Source organism: Phymastichus coffea, unplaced genomic scaffold (assembly GCF_024137745.1).
Source record: "Phymastichus coffea isolate CEN01 unplaced genomic scaffold, Cenicafe_Pcof_1.1 PCOF00043, whole genome shotgun sequence".
Taxonomy (NCBI): Eukaryota; Metazoa; Arthropoda; class Insecta; order Hymenoptera; family Eulophidae; genus Phymastichus; species Phymastichus coffea.
The window spans coordinates 2362654-2382204 of record NW_026706854.1 but is presented as its reverse complement, the minus strand read 5'-3'; the positions used below and the strand labels follow the sequence as shown (position 1 = coordinate 2382204).

Sequence of the window (19551 nt, the reverse complement as noted above, 5' to 3'; positions counted from 1 at the left end):
TTATTAATGGAGCTAGTGGATTATATTTTCAAGTAGTACATCAATAATACTCAATCATACAATTTTCCGATAGCGCATGTAGTCAACGGAATAGAACACAGAACAATTTAGAAAGGCAAATTTCGCAGATAATACACAAGCTGTATGTACAAATTTGAAATAAAAATAGTAATGGCTAGAGTAGATGAATGTGCAAAATAGTGAAAGCTCTGTATAGATCGATGCGTCGATCAGTCGACGTGATGGCGCGTTGACTTTTTATTATTGCGATCTCGTTCGTAACGGTAGCGTTGACGATGCGAGCTTTTTGATTTTCGAGTGTTGGATCTGGAACGTCTTGCCCGTTCTGTCGAACGCGAACGGCTACTCCTTCTTCTTGCCCCTTCGGATTTTGATCCGGAGATGGTGGTGCTTTTACAACTGTACGAAGATTTGGATCTCTTGCGATTTCGGGATTTAGATCTTGAACGCGTTCTAGATCGAGATCGAGACTGCGATTGAGAGCGAGAATGAGGCCTGGAGCGCGAGTGTAAGTTACTACGGTGTCGATGTTGCTTACGAAAACTGGAGTATGACCGCGAGCGTGAACGCCTTTGCCTGGATCTCACGGTAGAATTAGATCTATCCCGCGATCGCGATTTCGACCTCGATCTCGATCTCGATCTGGACCTGGATTCAGAGCGGAAATGTGTGTCAGATTGGGAGGTCGATCTTGACCTAGGATTACCATACTGAGAACTTTTCAGACTTTTACACTTTTTGTTAAAATCACGGCTACTTTTGTAGTTTTCACTTCTGGATTCATCTTTTTTCACAGTCTTGTCAGTATTTATAGGGTTAGCCTGCAGTTTAGATGAAGATGATTCGCACGAGTTCTCCCGGGATGATGAATCATTTTTACTTCTAGATCTACTTCTGCTCGACGAATATCTTTTGGCACGTTCGTTTAATCGCAGCCGAGCTTTACGGGCTGATGAGCATGTGTTGCTTTTACCATTGTTCGAGCTATGACTGGTCTTTCGTTTAGCCACATAGCTCTGGTTGGCGCTATCCGAGCTCGAAGACTCTTCACCCTGGTTGAAACGATCCGGTGTGCCTCTCGATAATGATTTATTATCCGAAGATGACTTTTCATCCTCGTTGTATAATGAGGTTTTTCTGCTACCAGCTGTAACAAAAGTGCCACTTTTCAATTCGACAACTTACATCAATGTCCACGCAGCAACTGTATGTATCTCAACATATGATATACTAAAAATATGTATTTTTATGGCTAATTCACCTGACTTGACAGACTTCCGATGCAAAATAACACATTCAGATTTACAATATGTATGTTCACACGATTCAAGTAGTTTATTGTTGATGAAAACATCGTTAATTTTTACGGATAAATGACACGTAGCGTGCTTTATACCGAAGCAACATGCATATTATGCAATTTTTTCAACACTTCAGCGTCTTTACTCTCGCACATCTTAAAATTCATCGACGATATTTTGTTATACTTTATATAGATGTTTGAATATTACCTGCCAAGCTGTCATTGCGATTACTACTGTCTTTCCAGATTTTGTTTAACTCTTGCGTTGCGTGTCCTATTTTTTGTTTATTTTTATCTTTCGCGTTTTTCTCGTTACTTATCATTTTATCTTTTCGATCAGAAAGAATTTCTGACTTTCTATTTTTTGATAATTGGTCTTCATCCTTCGTGTTTTCCTCTTCTTCTGCTAGATTAGCTTCTATTTCTGCTTCAGTTTTTTTAAAAGCTTGTTGCCGAAAACGCAACGTTTCCTAAAAATAAGACATTTAAGTTAAAACTAGTTTGCGAATTATCTAAAGATTTTTATGCAATGAATAAATATTTTATTTTAATTTAAAAAAATTCAAGTATAACTTTTTATGTTCATAACTATACGCTACCATATGTATTACAATTGAAATATTAATCATCTTTAATAGTTTAATTACTAAAGCGAATTGTACTTTATAAAAGCTCTTTTGATTTGTTGAGTAGTTTTTGATGTTATTTAATTTACGGTACTATTGATAATTTATATAGTAAACTTGTAATGGCATAGTTAGTTATTTATGAGTTTAAACTTCAAAAATATTTTTCAATTATGCTGTTTTCATTCATCATTTTCAATAAAAATTTTAAGCTAACATCTCAAATTCTCGCTGTACTTTTTATACGGAAGTTGAGGTTTGTCTTATTTATTCAGGCATCGGAGTTTAATGCAACATTTTTTCAATTTGAATCAATTTTTCATTACGTTCTTTGTTAATTATAGAATAAACAATAATTATTGAATTGAATATATTCTTTATGTAAACAAAAATACATCGAGAATTTTAAATCTTTTTCATTTAGTATTCACTACAATTTATGAAATACTATGTTATTTTACTAACCTTTAATTCTTCATCACTATCATTTCTACTGGGTATTGATTTTTCTGGTTGATTCTGTATTAAATGTTCATCACTAGATTCGCTATCGCTATCACTGTAGATTCCTAATCCTAGAAAAATGTGGATAAATTTAAGACATTTTTTTTTAATTTGAAGAGAACTTGACTTCAAAATATGATATATAAAGTATTAATAAAGATCGTATGAGTTTTATTTTTTATACAGAAATATTTCTCAAGAATTTATCAAAATTGAACTTGATTTATATGAATTGAATCTACAAATGTGACACTCTTCTTTTTATTGCATATAAACGAACCATTCATAAATGTAATGTACAGATATAGTGAGAGTACATTTATAAAAAATATACTTATAACAACTTTTATTAAAATTTTATTAAGATAGTGATGTTTGAGGTTTTCTTTAGCTTTATTATGTACAACTTTCGAATTATACTTTATAAGAATATAATTAGTAACCTTCGAATCGAATTAATATTTATGACTATGGTATATTTATGGGCTTTCTACTACTTTTTCATTATGGTACACGTCTGATAGTCGATTTACGACCTCTCTTTACGTAGGAAGCCCCTTTAGTGCTCATTTCAATATCCAACAAAGAATCAAAAATTAAAATAATATCTGACAAAACAATTAAACTTGTTTTTTAATATTTTTCTCTTTCAATTACTTTAGGTATACTAACCAAGACGGCGGGTAATCTGCGCGACTGGAGCTGTATTGCCAGGTGTAGCTATTAGCATTTTTCCTATAAAAAAATACAGTATGTATTATATTTTTTGTAAGGTATGTACTCAAAAAATATATTTTAAAATCAGTAAAAAACTACTATATAAGTTGAATTTATATTTTTAGAGAAATAAATTAAGTTAAATTTATTAATAATCACCTTTATTATGAAAATTTTTCCAAACTTCCTCACATATAGAATTTATTTCATCATTTGTTACCTCTAATAAAATTTCTGTTAACGATCTTCGGACTTTCAGCATCTAACATAGAATGAAATTCGAATTAGTTATCTATTTATGAAACTTTACTAGGTTGAATGAATGAATACCCATAAATAATTTAATTAAAAATCCAAAACTTCAGAAATAACATACAAAATGTCTCAATAGCCATTACATTTTCACAGTTAACGAATTATTTATAGAATTATGGCTTAAGTATATTTCATTGAGAATCACAGAAAGAATATATACATTACCAAATTCTGTAAGAGTTCTTCTTTATTCATTAATACATTGGAACCAATTGCAGCACTAGAATTGTTGCTAATGATATCTGGATTCTGCAGTTTCACTACATTAGATGACTTTTCAGGCGAAGATGCATCATGAAATCGACTTTTTCTCGGTCTCGAAACTTCTGGGCTATTTTGGTCGTAGTTTCCTTTTTGTAGTTTATTGACATCATCTTGATTGTCTTCTTTAACATCACGCATTTCATATTCAGGTAATTCTTTTTCAGAATCTGAATCCTAAATCAAATACATGTTTAACTATTTATAAAAGCTTTCATTATAATGAATTTTCGGGATAAAAGTGTACAAAGTGGAAATTCATTCATTGTTCCATTATAGATATAACAATATATTTTTATGTTATGGATAAGAGAGGACATCGCATTGATATCAGAAAGAATTGAGATATTTTTTAATTACTTTTGTTAAATCTAACATCGAGATTCATTTCGACAAATGAATGTAATAATTATCCATATTCAATTTAACGGTTCAAGTATCTTTTCTATTTTTCTTTCTATACATGAATGATATGCTAAGACAAGCTTCTACTTACAAATTTACTCTTATCAGGACTCAAAACAGCTCGAGCTTGGTCTTTAATTTTTTTACACGCTTCCATCTCTTGTTTGTGAAGAATGGCTTGTCGTTCCCGTTCAATAGCTTTTTGTTTCTCTCTTTCCATTTTTTCTAAACCTTCTCGAATCCAAGCTGGTAGTTGTTTACGTTTAATTGTGTCTGAGAATTTATATAACGTTTTTTTAATCAGATAAATATTGATATGTATTGGGCCATACATAACTTACCTATAGTATTCAATGAATCATTTTCCGGCGTTTTCTCCTTCACTTCTCGACTTCGTCGCGTCATGTCCATCATAGGTAAAGTACTCAGTGCTGCAGAGCTTGGAGAAATTCTAGTGATACTTTGCCTAACATCCTTTACAAAGGGCGAAGTACTGGTCCCCGGAACATGTGGATGCTGTTCATTATTCCAAAAACCACTGCCAGTAACCTGAATTTATAATATTATGTCATAAATATCTAGTATGATTATTTTGTTCAATAAAATAGATGTCAGACTTGATTGTTGAAATGTGATCGAGGAAGAGTCATTGTATTGTATCCTAATGAAGGAGATAATGAAGAAGATTCCAAGGGTACAGTTGAACTTAATGCATTATGATCAACAAATGCTGGAGTAGTAGATATTACAGGAGCTGGTGGTGGTATCATCAAATTATTTGGAATTCTAGTTAATGTTTCATTGACCTCTGGAGATACATTGTTCCAATCCCAATTGGAGTTTGCTATTCCTATTGAAGCTTGATTCCAATTACTTTCCCACTGATTCCATCGATTCCAATTATCTATAAAATAAATATTATTTAATTAAAACACAAAAAATGTATCTATAAATAAGTAAGTAATATCAAGTACACAATATTTTTAATAAAAATTACTTGAACGAAAGATTCTACAAAATTATTAATGCAGATAAAATACCTGCTCCGCTAATGTTCGGTGCTGGAGGTGCTGGTGGAATCCCATCATCTTTGAATTCCATATCCATAGGTGCTTCGCCACCAGCAAATGATGAACTTGGTGGATTTTGTGTTATTGATGGTGGTGTTGGTACCGATGGAATATTGGTTTCTTTCATTTTTATCCATTCTTGAGCCAAAGCTGCCCAATCAACTAGAAATAATTTTAAATTATTGTAGCTCAAATCAAAATTACTGTAGTAGATAAAATGTTATTATAATTTACTTGTCATCAATGTATTCTTATAAATACTATATAATACTTATTACGTAAATGCTAATTCATTTAGCTATACATATTCAAGTAGTAACTAAATTTTTCATAGAGAAATAGTATGTGTTCTTGATGAAAATATTTTTAAATTTGTCTATGATTTTGTTATTAACATATATATTACCTTGATCATTATCCATGGTTCGATAACTTGAGGGATTCAAAGCCCACTTGGTTGGATAATCTTTATTATCAAACATTTTACCACTCATCATTGATGAAAAACATTTTGAACATTATGAATACAGTGTTTATTGCATTTGAAAAGAAACTATCTTTTATTAATTTTAATTTTTGAAGTGAAACTGAATAATTATAGCTCTAAAATCAGACTCAAGCATGGGTTATAATATGAAATATTCTGAATTTTAAATTAGTTATGTAAATGTTATAAATATACACGCATATAATACATTTTTTAATTTAAATACACATTAATAATTGATGGCGCTATAAATCTTAGTAAAAAATGCTTAGATATTCTATCAACTTAACCAAATTGTCTACAGGAATTTTTAAACAATGACTACTTTGCGATTTTTAATTGCTTATCTGCTGATTCGAGTGAATTTTTTGTTTTAATTTCTATTGCAATAAGTTTCTATTACATTGATATATATTAAAATATAAATCTATGGTAAGAAATAACACTGTAAGAAGTCAAAAATTTTGCATACAGCTCGAAATGTTTTAAACGTTTTTGTAATCTGTGCCACTCTACATTTTCCACTCAAAAAGTAGCACTAACGCAAGTATGCACTGTTCTATGTATATATATTCAAAAATAAATACATAATTATTTATCATTAACTTTTATACTTGGTGCAAAACTAATGCTATGTATGCATTGCCAGCATAAGCATTGCCTCTCAGTTCAGATTTCGGAAACTGTGAGAGTAGGTTGCAGACTTGCAGCACTTGCGTATATATCAGTTGCATTTATAGGTTAAGTATAGGAAACTGTTAAACCGTATATAAACCATATTAGAGATAGGCTGTATAGTTGTAGTACAGTAACAACAGCGTTAACAACAATGCGGTAATGACAAAAGCAGTTGTAGCTATATTGATATATTAGTAACTTGGTTACATTAAATTATCTTAATAATTTTATATGTTTTATGATTAGCGCTATGAAGTCTGAGGATTTACGGTCATCTATAAAAACCTATTCAGCACTACACTGCTATAAAAGTAATCAACGTGTATCTCATCATTACAATATCGAGACAATAGAAAAAAATTAAACGATGATTTTTTGAAAATCTTTTTATTCGCCATGATGCCGACCCTGTAATGTCGTTATTTAGTAAGATCGACAAGAAATTTTTATAAACTTTTTTGTAGAATAAAATTAATAGGTATGCCAAAAAAAGTTGAAAAATCTGCAGACAAAGTAAGAAGTCGTAAGAAATTTTCTATGAGCATAAAAAATGGTCGACGTTGGACTTCTCTTAAAAATCATTTAGGAATCCTAACTGATGATGAACTCATTGAATATTTGCTTGCTCTTGCTGATTCTGTGATTGATCAGTAAGATAATTTTGCTTTGTAAAATATACATACTATAACTTTCCAACAACATTGTATCAACATTTTTATTATTTTTCAGAGAAAGCAAAAACTCTCATGGAAATGTAGAGTTACATAAAGAACAATGTATCCAAGAAAATAATGTGCAATCAAATTTTATTCAAAGTCTTGACTCAAGAGTTTTAAATAACAATTTACAAAGGCGCAGTCCAAGGAAATTTAATATAGATGATTTTTCTAAAAGTGCATGTTGTGAAAAATCAAAAAATGTGTCTTGTTCTTTACATAGCGTTGGAAAACTAAATCAGCAAGAACAGAAAGGTTCTTCCAAATTTCATTTGGGAATAACTAGGACAAAAAGACATACAAATAAATCAAAATGCCACAGAGATAAGTTTAAAAAAAAATATCAAAAAATTGAAGATACAAATAGTTTAGCTACTACTGGAAATAAAATAATACACAGAGTGACTTTGAAGCTTGACTTAGAGAATAGCTCTATGAATAAATCTTCAGATCTACTTGCTAAAAGTGAGACTGAAAATATTGGTAATCAATACTCTAAAGATTCAAATAAAAATAGCTCAGTTAAATTGCCATCAAGTGAAAATCTTGAGATTGATTTACAATACAGTTCGACACCAAACATAACGAAGAATGGCTGTAACAACATAGAATCACTCAATAATTTCCAACCATCAGAATTGACTCAGCCTCTTACAGTAAGTGTTAAAAATTTGACTAAAAATTTAATAGAAAATGAAGATATTCCAAACAGTAATGGATTGAATAACTCTTATGAAAATAAGAAGGAATCCAATAAACAAGCTTTGTCAGAAGAATCTGACAAAGCTTATCTAACAGATCAAATATCATCCACCTGTGACAGTGATGATGAAAAGTATCAGGAAACTACTAATATTACAAAAAGATTTGACGTTTCAAAGACCTCACAAAATGATGTAATAACATATACTCATACAGAGATGACTCCACCACTAGTTGACTCTAAATCTGAAGATAATAGTTATGTTATTAAGGTGGACACTGGGGCATCGACCCTAGTAAATAAAGTTTGTAAAATTTGTAATTCCATGCATTCACAAGATGCATGTACTGTGATGAAACCAGAATACATAATTGAAGATTCCATATCACTTCTAAATTGGATAAATAAATACAAAAATAATTCTGAAGTGGTAAACATAATTGATTCAAATGAGCCAATGTCAAAAGGATATTGTAATGGAGAGAATTATATTTTTGAACCCAGTGAAGAGAGAGTCAAACAGTATGATGCAAAATGTGATATACAGTATGAAGAAAAACAAGAGAACATCTACCCAGAACGGCCTCTTTACTCAAGAGAATCTCTTCCTTACTGCTTAGAATTAAAAATGTCAAATATGGATCATGGTCTTGGAGTATTTACTAAAAATTCCTTACCAGTTCATACTCAATTTGGTCCTCTTATTGGACAATTTATCCAAGAAATGGATATACCTGATGATTACTCTATGAAACACATTTGGCCGGTATGTTATTTATCTTTTTAATGTAATATATTTTTTCTTATTAAAATTAAAAAATGGGAGTTCATGTAATAATAAAAACATTTTATGTAATTACTTATTAAAAAGTGATTGAATCTTAGTATTTATAAAGTTTCATATTTAAATAAAAATTTGCAAATCAATTAACAATTCTAAAGATGTTTATAAAAAACTTAATCTTTTTTAATGAAATAAGAAAACTGAACAGAATTAATTATTATGTAATTTTATAAGTATTTAGTTCGAAAATTTTTTACCGATACTTTGCACAATAGAAAATAATGCACAGATTAAAATTAGTATTAGTATTTTCAGAAAAAAATTAAAAAGTGACGAAATTAAAAAAAAAATTTAGATTGAACTATTTAATTTAGCATACCGAAAGATATAATAATTATGAGAAAGATATGCTGACTTTTTTCGAAAAATTGTTTCAATTGGAAGGATTTGATAGGTATCATTTTGAGGATTTTATTTAATAATATTATAAAAATTAATTATTCATTAATTTAAAAATAATCTACAAAGCATTTTGTTGACTTTATTCATTTATATAATATCAAACCTACGAAATTTTCTACACTGTGATTTCAATAACTTGGTAAAAATTTTAGGTTTCGACGAATAATAAAACCCAGTATATAAGCACTACAAATCCTTTAAAAAGTAATTGGATACGTTATATAAGACCATCTGAAACTGAAGATTCAAAAAATGTAAATATTGTGAAAAAAAATGATCAGTTATTCATTATTACTTGTAAGATGTTAAAGGCCGGTACTGAATTGATTTACTGGCTGGATTCATATTCGGATTCTTGGACAAGAAAAAATAAAATGGATAAAATGAGTAAGTGATAAGAATAAGCTATAAGACACTTTCTACATTAGAGAAATCAGACATCGAACGTCGGACGAGTACAAAGATAAAAAAATGTGAAGAAATACTATGTTTGGTTATTTAAATGATATTTACATAATCTGTGATTACAATTTCAACTAATATTACCATTTATACATTTTAGTTAATTTATGTCTTATTGATTGTTTTATTTATTTTTTTATCTCGGTACATATCCGATGTCCGACGTCCAATGGCTCGTATGAAAGTCTCGTATGAAAGTTATTTTATAACAAAAATTCATGTCTTGAAATCATCGCAATAATTCTTTGTTTTTCTTACATATTAAAACCGTTGCTCCCATCAGATCAACAATATGATTATTCTTTAATCTAATTTTCAACACTTACTATTGAAGTTAATATTCAGCTGATTTGAGAATGTCAATATGTAAAATAACCATTTCGAAATTTACATTCATCTAAATGAGATAAAATAATTTGGTTCATCTTTTTGAAATCAATCACAAAAATTTTTTAAGTTTAATATTGATTTTATAATTTCTTTTGTTATTATTATTTTTCCTTATCGATTTGAAAATAAAGAATTAAAGAAATTATTTTACAATAGATAAATTAAATTTTTCATAACAACATAAATTGTTTCAAAAAAAAGCTTATTTCAATATTATTTACAATTACTCGTAAAGCTATGCTTTAATGAAATTAATAATGAAACGAGACCATTTCGGAGGCATATATTTAAACATTAGTCTACCCTAAAGATCAGGGGTGGACCACGTAATCTGTGTCCACCCCAACTAAAATCGGTTAATAAAATGAACTGTAATCAATCGAAAAACAATTGCTTAAAAATGAGTTTTTGTGGTTGCAGATTGCGGAGGCTGTAATCTAAAGTTTTCTCATCCAATTTACTATCGCTTACACTGCTGTATTTTTCATGATACCAATTATAGCCTCACGATCAGGAAATACCATTGTAAGGTAAGATTTGGTGTCCTATTAATAGGTTTTATTGAAGGTCTTATGAAACGTGCTGTAATTATTGTTGTACTTTAATAGGTTTGCGGTGCTGCAGTTTTGGGAAAAGATAACATTATGAAACATGCTGCTCAATTTCATGCAGGTCGTGGTGCATATCAATGCCAATATTGTAAAAAATTTTTTTTAAGGCTCAATTATCTCGAAATGCACAGAACATATGGTTGTTCGAAAAATCCTCAAAGGTCCAGGCCATTATGTGATTTTTGTGGTCGTAAGTTTTGTCAGCCTCAAAAACTTAAAGTTCATATAAAAAGGATGCACAGTGGTACTTACTTTTTTCTCATAATATTCATTTGATCGTTTTCGATACAATTAATTGCTCATTTAGTTCATGATTTATAGATGCGTCTGAAGTTCTTGAAGAATTTCAGTGTAAGCTATGTTCTAAATTGCTCGGTTCTCGTGCAGCACTTCAACGGCACATGAAAGAAGTTCACCACAAAGACGTGGTTGGTGCTGCGGCTTGCGATCGTTGCGGCAAAACATTCCAAAACAAAAGCAATTTGAAAATTCATATGTTGACCCATAGTGGAGTGAAGCCTTTTAAGTAGGTACTCTCTCTCTCTTTCCACACACACACACACACACCACAATCAAACTGTAATTCTACGTTCAATGCTTTCTCCGAAGTGCATAACTAAACTATATTTTTACGTAGATGCAAAGAAAATGAGTGCAAAGCTGCTTTTACAACAAAACAGTGTTTGCAGTTTCACTACAAAAAAGTTCATGGGCTAAGCGACGAAAAGATGCCAAAAATTGAACGGTCAATTGCTTATACCTTTGACGCTTACAGCGGGGGCTTGGTAGAAGATCTCGGTCGAGGCAGAATACCGAAATTCAATTCTAATGAAAAAGAGGTAAATGAAAATTTCGCTTGTCAGCACTACGCCCGTTATCATTCAAATAATTGAACGATATTTTTAACAGGAATACAATAACAGTTTCGAGCTTGAGGACGATGACACTGATAAAAGCCAAGATGCAGTCATGTCATCATCGCGAAAACTTAGAAAAAGAAATAAGAAAGTGGCCAAAGAGCCTAGTTCGACTGAATTAAATAGACTAGAAACAGTCGAATCCTCGGCTGAGAGCGCTGAAACCAATTCGGATATTCATGATCGGGAATGTACAACAGAAGAGATTGATAAAGTTGATAAACAATGGACCAACAAATTAGATACTGAATCTACGGCAGTTTTGAGTCCGGAAACATTCAATATCGATACCATTCAAAGTAATGTACAAGAGAACGGCGAAGCTCCATCGGCTTATCCAATTGTAACAAACGAGGAAAAACTTGAGACGCCTTCGTGCAAACGGCAAGAGAGTTATAACGCGAGTTTGTTAGTTGAGGCAGCACTCGATGCCGCTGAAAGAGACATTGGAGTTGTTTCAATTCCATCTTTAGAGGATAACGATCAAGCAAATGCTGATTTATACTCTGTTCCAAATGAACTTGGCTTTAAATCGACTGATTATCAAGTGGCGCATGAGCCAAATAGTTCAAACGTAGACTCTTTTGTGAACGATGAGCTCGTAATGGCTCCAGCGGTTATTCCGCATGCCAGACAGGCTTTGACCATGAATGCCCAATACCGATCGTCCGGGTATGTTAGTATGCCTAGTAGATTACATGGCATCGAACAATACCTAGAACAAGAAATTTTAACGTCTCCTCGATATGACGAAGTCAATAGTTTCCATTCAAATGCCAATTTTCAAATACCACCTCAACCACACCGGTTAACAGTTGATCCGATATCTAGCAATGACAGTGATTCTGCAGTTCAAAATTTGAGTTTATCGGTTAAAGATAAAAATATTCAACAGATAGAGACGTCTAAATTTGATTATAAACCTGATTACAATTTAGTAAGTAAAGCAAGAGTGAAGTTCGAGCCTTTGGTCGTGCAAAGTGCAAGAGAACAAGGGTTAGATATGTCAGCCAGAGGATATCAAAGGACGTCTGAGTCTCAAATGCAAAACAGTAATCATCTTCACCATTATCATCATCACCATCACAACCCATACAAGACTGACGAAAATGAACGGCATGGTGTTGATTTAAGCATATCAGCTCCCTGCGTATCTCCTTCTTACACTTCGATTTATCCTTCTTATCCTCACGTCGACGTATCGAGAGTTGTTAATTTAGAGCCTACGTCAAGATCTCATCAGCTACATACAGCTGTCTCTCGCATAATAGCCAGTCCTTTACCAGAAACATTGCTAACATCGTTTTCATCCGACACTACAGAAGTCCGCGTTCTACCTTCTTCGCCATCTCCGATATCCACATACAATACATCAAGTTATTCTATAGGTACCGGTTATCACACTACTCGATCCGGATATCATTATTGCAACTACTATTAACGTAAACAGTATTCATTTGCATAATATTATTTTTCAAGAAGAATTATCTTCTTTATTCTAAGGCATGTATACTTACGATGTTTGCATTTTTTCAAGGCAGATGTCATGCACATCACTACTGACTTGAGCGGTCTCAACTTGAAAACGGGTACAACTATTTGTCTTCTATTTTTAATTATTTATACAGTTTTCTTATACTTTTTGCTTTATTGTAGAATTTAATTTACTTCTTTACTTTAAGCAAGCCAATCAACTTAGCTAGAATTAACTTTATATTTTATTACTTTATCTTCTGACTGTGATTATATGTTAGAATATTTTTTTACGTGAATTTTATTTATTTCTAGTCATTTTTTGCTAGTCACCGTTAACATTTCAATTTTATTAAACGCTGTTGAAATAATGAATCGACATTAAATTATATATTTTTATAATTTTTGATAAATTCAAAAATTAGAAGTATATTAAAAGGATTTTTTTATACTGAAATATTTAATTGAAAGGAAAATTATCATAAAAGCAGTTTCAAATAAATTTGTAATGGAAAAATCAATGAAAATGTAGAATGTTGTGAATCTGCGCGTGACCGGTGACGTCACGTATACTTATGCGATCATTTTATTACACCTGTGAAATTATCCGCACTTTTGAGGCTCTATGTCTCTGCGTTAATTTCCGTTGGAATAAAAATAAAAAACAAAAAAAGATGTATTTAATTTTTTTCAGTGATTCTTTATTTCTTTGTAATTTCAATAGAAAAATGTTTACTGCAAATTCCTACTGAGGGCGCTCTAGTCTGGGATCAAAGATTCGAGAAAAGATGGTGGCGCCCCTCAACTTGGAGTAAATTACTATTAATTCGTAATTCGTACGGGCAACATTTAGTTCCGTAGCAACCACGAGAATAAATGAAGTATATTGCCATAAGACCCCATGTAAAATCGACGGCAGCGCCAGTCTTCCCCCCTCCAGCCATACGATCGATCCCTACAGCGTGCGCGTGTAATTCTTAAATTTTATCCATCATAGCATCATGATGTCAGTGCCCAACAGACTCAGTGACGATGATGTTGAATTGCTACGAGCGTCACCAAACGTGGTTTTGATACAAGTCAACACACACTAAGAAAACACACGTGTCTTATTTTAATATCTGATGTAAAAATGTCAACTAACGCCAAATTACGGACAATAAGGCTTTACATAAAATGCACATAAGAGTGAAATAAACGCGTGCTGATTATGTTTATTTAAGTGATCGATTCAGTAAAGATTGCAAAAAAATGGCTCAATTAAATTCGTATTATACGCTGTGCCCACTTATTGACCAACAAAATTTGCTGGGTGTTGAAGCAGATTCAGATTCAGGTTGTGCAATTGTTACATTAGGCAAGAATATTGTTATAAGATATAAGGTAATACTTTATTGATTTATGATTTACTAATGCGTTCACTAATGCGTGATAATTTAAAAATTAATATTTTCTCAGCTTCAAGACTTAAAGCAAGTTAGTAGCTGGTCAAGTAAAGATCGTTTGACTGCACAAGTTGTTTACGATGAAATATCAAGGAATTATGTTGCAATATTTAATGCAAAAATAATTAGAAAATGGACAGAGAAAGAAACCAATTTGGATAGCGTAAAAAAATGCAAATTTTCAATGCCAATATATAATATTTTGAAACTAAAGGAGGTTCCACCAATTTTAGTAATGCCAAATGGAACTACACTTTCATTGGAATCAGCATTAAAAATAAAAAAAGATTGGAAGACTGATGGAATTTTAGGTTCTAATGAAAAAATTCTGCAATGTCAGTTGATTTCTGTAAATGACAATATATATTTCTGTGCTTTGATCAATTCAGGAAACTTTCATTCTTATGTTTTTGTACTTCTACAAAAAGATAATTATGAAATGGACTTGGACAAATTAATCAAGATAGATTTGAAAAGGTCATCTGAAACACTTGTTGGTCATGTAATTATGCATGATAAAAAAAATGTATATCTATTAACACTCTGTAAGTGACAATTTTTAATTATTCATATTTTTTTATTTACAATATACGTCATTCAAAATTTGTATTTCAGGGTCACATGGTCGTTTATACAGTTATCCATTAATGTCTTGTATAAATGAATCAGTGCCTGGATCACTTGTTAGTGTAATTACAACAATAAATACTAAACATCCAGTTGCAATGATTGCACTTAATGACAATACAATTGCAGCTTATGGTGCAGATGCTCACGAAGAAGGAGCTATTTTATTTATTTACAATGTACATTTTAAACTTGTACAAGCTGTTCAAAAACTAAAACTCTACACTTCTGACGCTAAGCTGTGGAAAATTGAAAATAAAATATTATTAGCAGCTAACAGGCACTTGGCAGTAGTTCCTTTTCGATTGGCACCTGAAAAAATCGAAGCAATTATTGGTTCCACCAATTTAAAAAATCATGATTGTACTGATGATAATGAAATTATAGTTATACAAGAATTAAAAAAAGCTGATTGGGGAATCACTTCTACAAATCAATTCAGTTTACCTCTGACAAATCTTAATGAAAGTGTAGCTAATGAAATTTCAACTTTATTAAATGAAGGGTTGAGCAATGCTGCAATTCACCAGAGATTAATACCATCTTTGATTAAAACAAGAGATTTAACTTCAATACTTTGGTGTTTGGATTATTTAAAAGACTTGCCAGCAGAATTGTTAATTCAAATCTTAAAATTGTGTTTAGACAATACCATCTTGAATTCAATAGAAGATGACTTAAATTCAGATTCCAATTCAGAAAATAAACTATTGAATAAAATCTTGACAATTTGTTTCACAGATGTTTCTCTTATACATTATCTTCGAGTAGGGTTGAACTTTAGTGAAATTTTAAAGTTACTGAACTATTTTCTTATCAAATTCAGTGAAAATCATGATAAATGTGATAATTTGTTTGAATCAAAAGTTAAACCAGATAATCAATTGTATGAGTGGATTGCAGTTTTACTTGATTCACATTATCAACATTACTTACTTTCTCAAGACCCACAAGTTTTGATCACTTTTAATAAATTGAATGAAATATTGGAAATGCATGTAAGTATTATCTTAATGGTAAAAAGTCCAACTCTTTGATATTTATAAATTCCTGTTCTTGTTTGCAGCTACAATTTGTAAGAGATTTGGAAAATATAAGACCAATAGTTAAGAGGCTAATGGATGGAAAACTTTTCAAGTTAGCACCTTCAGATTACTGCAGATTTTATTCTATTGAGGAAATCAAATTGTATTGAGTGACATGATTTAATAAAAAAATTTAATTTTTTATAATGGATTTTTATTTTTAAAGAAGTTTGAAGCATTCATATAACTTTTCCAATCTTGTTCTAAGTATTTAACAACTCTTAGCTGTATTTTCTTCAAGAATAAATATATATAATAGTGGCTGTATTATTTTTACAAATAAATTTTGAAAAATGACAGCTTTTCCATATATTGAATATGTACGTTTTTATAGTTGATCTACGTAAGGAACAGTTGATAGATCACCTATAGCACTCATTGATAATTTTCCTTTTGCTACTTTACTGGCCACCTGCAAAATAAATTTAGATGTAAACATCTAAATATTCATTGTCAAAAAAAGCTCTGTCTTACACTTTTTATATCTGCTACAGATATTTTATCAATTTCAGCAGCAATAGTATCTGCGCTTATAATACTGCCTGAGAAAAGAGCTTGAAGTCCAATATTTTCATGTGTCAAACACTGACTGTCTCCAGCAGATAAAACTAAAGTTTTTAAATCGGCTTTGCCACGTGCAACATCACAATCGGAAAATTGCGGCGATTTCAACCACTTCACGCCGGCTTGGGTCAACTAGTATGAAGAAAAGAAATGGTTTGGTGAATCATTTCAAAGCAATATTACATTAATAAATAACAAGAAAGAATTCCAATCAAAAGTAAAAACTTACAGATCCTGCATATTGACCTGGTGCAGATAGAATAAATCCAAAAAGTCCACTATCTGTGTGACTAGCATTAAAAGCTGACACAGCGAAAGGTTCTTGTCCTGCAGATGCAACGGCCTTATGTAGAGGGGCATTACAATTTCCCCATTTTACCTTTGGCCCATCACCTGCAACTTTTTGTAACACAGCAAATGCAATAGCTTCTTTAAAATTCTTAAGACTGGCTCCTTCTACTGCTACAGCTACACTAGCTAGTTGAGAATTGCGTTCTTTCCTCATTTCACCACCATGGTAATGAGATTGAGTATTCTCGCAATGTTGAGTGGAAACTTTTAATAATGAGGCAAATGTTTCCAACTCAGCAATAGGAATACCACTTGCTGTAACAGCACATCTAAATCCAGTATGAAAGTTTGAAACAAAGTGTCTCAACTAAAAATATAATGAAATATTTTAGTTTTAAATTCAAATGTTAGGCATGGATAAATGTTTTTCTATTATAACATACAGTTTCTGAACCTAATTTTCCAATTTGTCTTTTGGGACAATAGAGAGAATAACCAAGTCCATCTCGATATGCTGCTTTGTAGAGCAGTTCAATGACTCGTACGAAATCAGGTACTGTAGATACTTCGTATTTCAATCTTGGAATTTCATCTAATATTTCCCAAGGTCTAAACAACTGACCTGTAGCAACATCCTCCAAAAATTTGAGAGCATGACTTCTACAAATAAAATTTTGTTCAATAAGCATTTATCCATTATATTTTGCCTTGTAAAATTATTAACTGTAATTTATAAACTGTTTTATGAACTTACAGATTGTTTCTAGTTACTTTCAAAGTATAAGAAATATGTTCACGATCAGATACAGCTGTCAAATCACCTCCTACTTGCTGTATATTTCTTGTGATTCCAAAACTGCTAGAACCATTGCTTGTTAAACCTGTGCAAATTCTTAGCATATGTGATATACCCTGTGTATCATATGTTTCATTGCGAGATCCAGCTCTGAAATTTGATACAAAAATACAACATAAATTTAAGATGTTTCAAAAATATATAAAATAACATCATTGTAATAGATGATATGAAAAGAATTTTACTTGAATATAACAGAAATTTGAGTCACAGGATTATTGTTTTCAATACTAGCAATAGTGATCTTGTTGTCAAGGATTTTGAGGCTGGTGTTAGAAGATGGACATTGTTGAGCTGCTGATGCTGCTGCTGCAACAGCATAATTACGAACCTAAAATGATAAAAAGAGATCAATAAAACATTATTATGAGTTTTAAGCGCTTAATTTGCTTATTTGACAAAGCTTCATGTGATAATAATGTGCTTTACATAACACTCATTCGCTTTTAATAGTATTATTAACAGTTGAAACTAGATGGCTACAAGAATTTTACTGCATGAATTTTTACCATGGGAGTTTTCCATAGAGGATGTCGTATAATAGAGCAAGCCATCTTTTAATACAATGGCAATTTTTTTACGAATGATAGAACTGAAAATATTGTTACTTAAAACAGCTTTACGGAAATATAAAATATTTTTATGATCAGTAGCACAATCGCAAATTACACTCTAGCTCTACTGCTAGCAGTAGACAGGGAGACTTAATTAGACCGATGAGTATGTAAATACTTTGAGAATGTTGTCACAGGTTAAAAAGCTCAACGGGAAATTAATGAAAATTGTTCTAGAAAAATGACAGAAAAACTGTGTGTTGTTAACAAAGATAGTAAAATTAATTAATGGCTATGCGTAATTTTATTTTCATTATTAAAATAATTATAAATTTGATAACCACGCTATTATTCCATTATTTTTTTTACATTTTTATATTTGGTTACGTTTCTACGCAAACAAATGTATGTATTCATTAGCAAAATAAATATATGTGCATATATATATATATATATATAACTTTTCATAGCGTAATTAAAAGAGAAAAAAGAGACAAAACAGACTGTTAATATAACGATCTGGTCGGTAAGGCAGAACTCACGAGAAAAATATATCATATAGCTATATAGACACATTCTAAATCTTTGATGAAAAACTATTATTCAAAATTTATTTAAGCACCTGATCATGATTCGAATAGTACATAAAAACTATACGTGATTTTTGCTAACGATTACAGACATACAGATTATTTCTGTAAAAACGACGTTTATAATAACAATCAACGGATCGGGATTACTAAATTTTGATATATTTTTATTAATGAAAATCAAATTATGCGAAGTTAATATCAATCGGTTTTACTATATTTGCTAACGACGCGAAATTTTTCTAACATTTTTCCGAAATGATTTTTATTAATTTTTCATTGAATTAATTGAGTTCCCTTATTTGTCATCGAATAAAAGAATTCTAATAATTATTTACTCTATTTGGATGATACATTTTTTAAGTCAGTGCTGGATGTAGCATCAAATTTTACATGGAGATATGGTTTTGCATTAGTCGTCTTATGAAGATCATAAAACAATATTATTTTAATACTTACAAATATTTAATTAATGTTGTTTCAACAGAAGGCGAATCTAATATCAGAATAAAATTGTATATTAGTCATTATTTGATGATAACATTTAGTTAAAAAAACACTAGAATCTAGTTTTATACATTTAAATAATAATAAAAATATATTTTTTATTAATGTGGTTAACAAAAATACCATA

At 30.9% G+C, this 19551-nt stretch overlaps 4 protein-coding genes across 8 annotated transcripts; 2 read left to right on the top strand and 2 right to left on the bottom strand.

Moving 5' to 3' along the window:
* Positions 1 to 4: 4 nt before the first annotated feature.
* LOC131664206 (arginine/serine-rich protein PNISR-like) lies at positions 5 to 6351 on the bottom strand. Of its 4 annotated transcripts, none has more exons than XM_058935117.1 (12): positions 6035 to 6351; positions 5629 to 5688; positions 5193 to 5384; positions 4770 to 5056; positions 4494 to 4701; positions 4244 to 4425; positions 3652 to 3924; positions 3331 to 3433; positions 3127 to 3189; positions 2416 to 2525; positions 1533 to 1794; positions 5 to 1168 (listed from the first exon to the last, which is right to left on the bottom strand). In XM_058935117.1, exons 2-12 carry the CDS (start codon positions 5642 to 5644, stop codon positions 231 to 233), a joined length of 2634 nt encoding a protein of 877 aa, XP_058791100.1. In that variant the 5' UTR covers positions 5645 to 5688; positions 6035 to 6351; the 3' UTR covers positions 5 to 230. The 4 variants fall into 4 exon arrangements, with proteins under 4 accessions (XP_058791100.1, XP_058791101.1, XP_058791099.1 ...); XM_058935118.1 differs by having other exon boundaries at positions 6182 to 6351; XM_058935116.1 differs by having other exon boundaries at positions 5629 to 6351.
* A 72-nt stretch (positions 6352 to 6423) lies between these two features.
* LOC131664226 (uncharacterized) lies at positions 6424 to 13510 on the top strand. Of its 2 annotated transcripts, XM_058935152.1 has the most exons (10): positions 6424 to 6543; positions 6634 to 7037; positions 7117 to 8572; positions 9205 to 9439; positions 10325 to 10434; positions 10513 to 10759; positions 10837 to 11041; positions 11153 to 11354; positions 11425 to 12874; positions 12974 to 13510. In XM_058935152.1, exons 2-9 carry the CDS (start codon positions 6868 to 6870, stop codon positions 12871 to 12873), a joined length of 4074 nt encoding a protein of 1357 aa, XP_058791135.1. In that variant the 5' UTR covers positions 6424 to 6543; positions 6634 to 6867; the 3' UTR covers position 12874; positions 12974 to 13510. The 2 variants fall into 2 exon arrangements, with proteins under 2 accessions (XP_058791135.1, XP_058791134.1); XM_058935151.1 differs by having other exon boundaries at positions 11425 to 13510.
* A 253-nt stretch (positions 13511 to 13763) lies between these two features.
* Positions 13764 to 16208, top strand: LOC131664211 (uncharacterized). Its single transcript, XM_058935127.1, has 4 exons — positions 13764 to 14288; positions 14364 to 14895; positions 14966 to 15975; positions 16044 to 16208. The coding sequence occupies exons 1-4, from the start codon at positions 14157 to 14159 to the stop codon at positions 16170 to 16172; spliced, it is 1803 nt and encodes a 600-aa protein (XP_058791110.1). The 5' UTR covers positions 13764 to 14156; the 3' UTR covers positions 16173 to 16208.
* Positions 16209 to 16232: 24 nt separating this feature from the next.
* Positions 16233 to 18475, bottom strand: LOC131664212 (cytochrome b-c1 complex subunit 2, mitochondrial). Its single transcript, XM_058935128.1, has 7 exons — positions 18283 to 18475; positions 17959 to 18104; positions 17672 to 17863; positions 17361 to 17577; positions 16856 to 17284; positions 16537 to 16758; positions 16233 to 16474 (listed from the first exon to the last, which is right to left on the bottom strand). Exons 1-7 carry the CDS (start codon positions 18325 to 18327, stop codon positions 16391 to 16393), a joined length of 1335 nt encoding a protein of 444 aa, XP_058791111.1. The 5' UTR covers positions 18328 to 18475; the 3' UTR covers positions 16233 to 16390.
* Positions 18476 to 19551: the final 1076 nt, after the last annotated feature.

Excerpts from the sequence above, each read along its gene's own strand:
- LOC131664206 (XM_058935116.1), bottom strand. The coding sequence starts at position 5,719 with ATGATGAGTGGTAAAATGTTTGATAATAAAGATTATCCAACCAAGTGG. Across the intron at positions 3,190-3,330 it reads GAAAAATTTTCATAATAAAG|GAAAAATGCTAATAGCTACA; the intron begins GTGATTATTAAT and ends ATTTTTTTATAG. Across the intron at positions 1,169-1,532 it reads TCGCAATGACAGCTTGGCAG|CTGGTAGCAGAAAAACCTCA; the intron begins GTAATATTCAAA and ends CTTTTGTTACAG.
- LOC131664226 (XM_058935152.1), top strand. The coding sequence starts at position 6,868 with ATGCCAAAAAAAGTTGAAAAATCTGCAGACAAAGTAAGAAGTCGTAAG. Across the intron at positions 7,038-7,116 it reads GCTGATTCTGTGATTGATCA|AGAAAGCAAAAACTCTCATG; the intron begins GTAAGATAATTT and ends ATTATTTTTCAG. Across the intron at positions 8,573-9,204 it reads CTATGAAACACATTTGGCCG|GTTTCGACGAATAATAAAAC; the intron begins GTATGTTATTTA and ends TAAAAATTTTAG.
- LOC131664211 (XM_058935127.1), top strand. The coding sequence starts at position 14,157 with ATGGCTCAATTAAATTCGTATTATACGCTGTGCCCACTTATTGACCAA. Across the intron at positions 14,289-14,363 it reads ATATTGTTATAAGATATAAG|CTTCAAGACTTAAAGCAAGT; the intron begins GTAATACTTTAT and ends ATATTTTCTCAG. Across the intron at positions 14,896-14,965 it reads TGTATATCTATTAACACTCT|GGTCACATGGTCGTTTATAC; the intron begins GTAAGTGACAAT and ends TTTGTATTTCAG.
- LOC131664212 (XM_058935128.1), bottom strand. The coding sequence starts at position 18,327 with ATGGCTTGCTCTATTATACGACATCCTCTATGGAAAACTCCCATG. Across the intron at positions 17,578-17,671 it reads AAAGTAACTAGAAACAATCT|AAGTCATGCTCTCAAATTTT; the intron begins GTAAGTTCATAA and ends TTTTATTTGTAG. Across the intron at positions 16,759-16,855 it reads CAGGTCAATATGCAGGATCT|TTGACCCAAGCCGGCGTGAA; the intron begins GTAAGTTTTTAC and ends TCTTCATACTAG.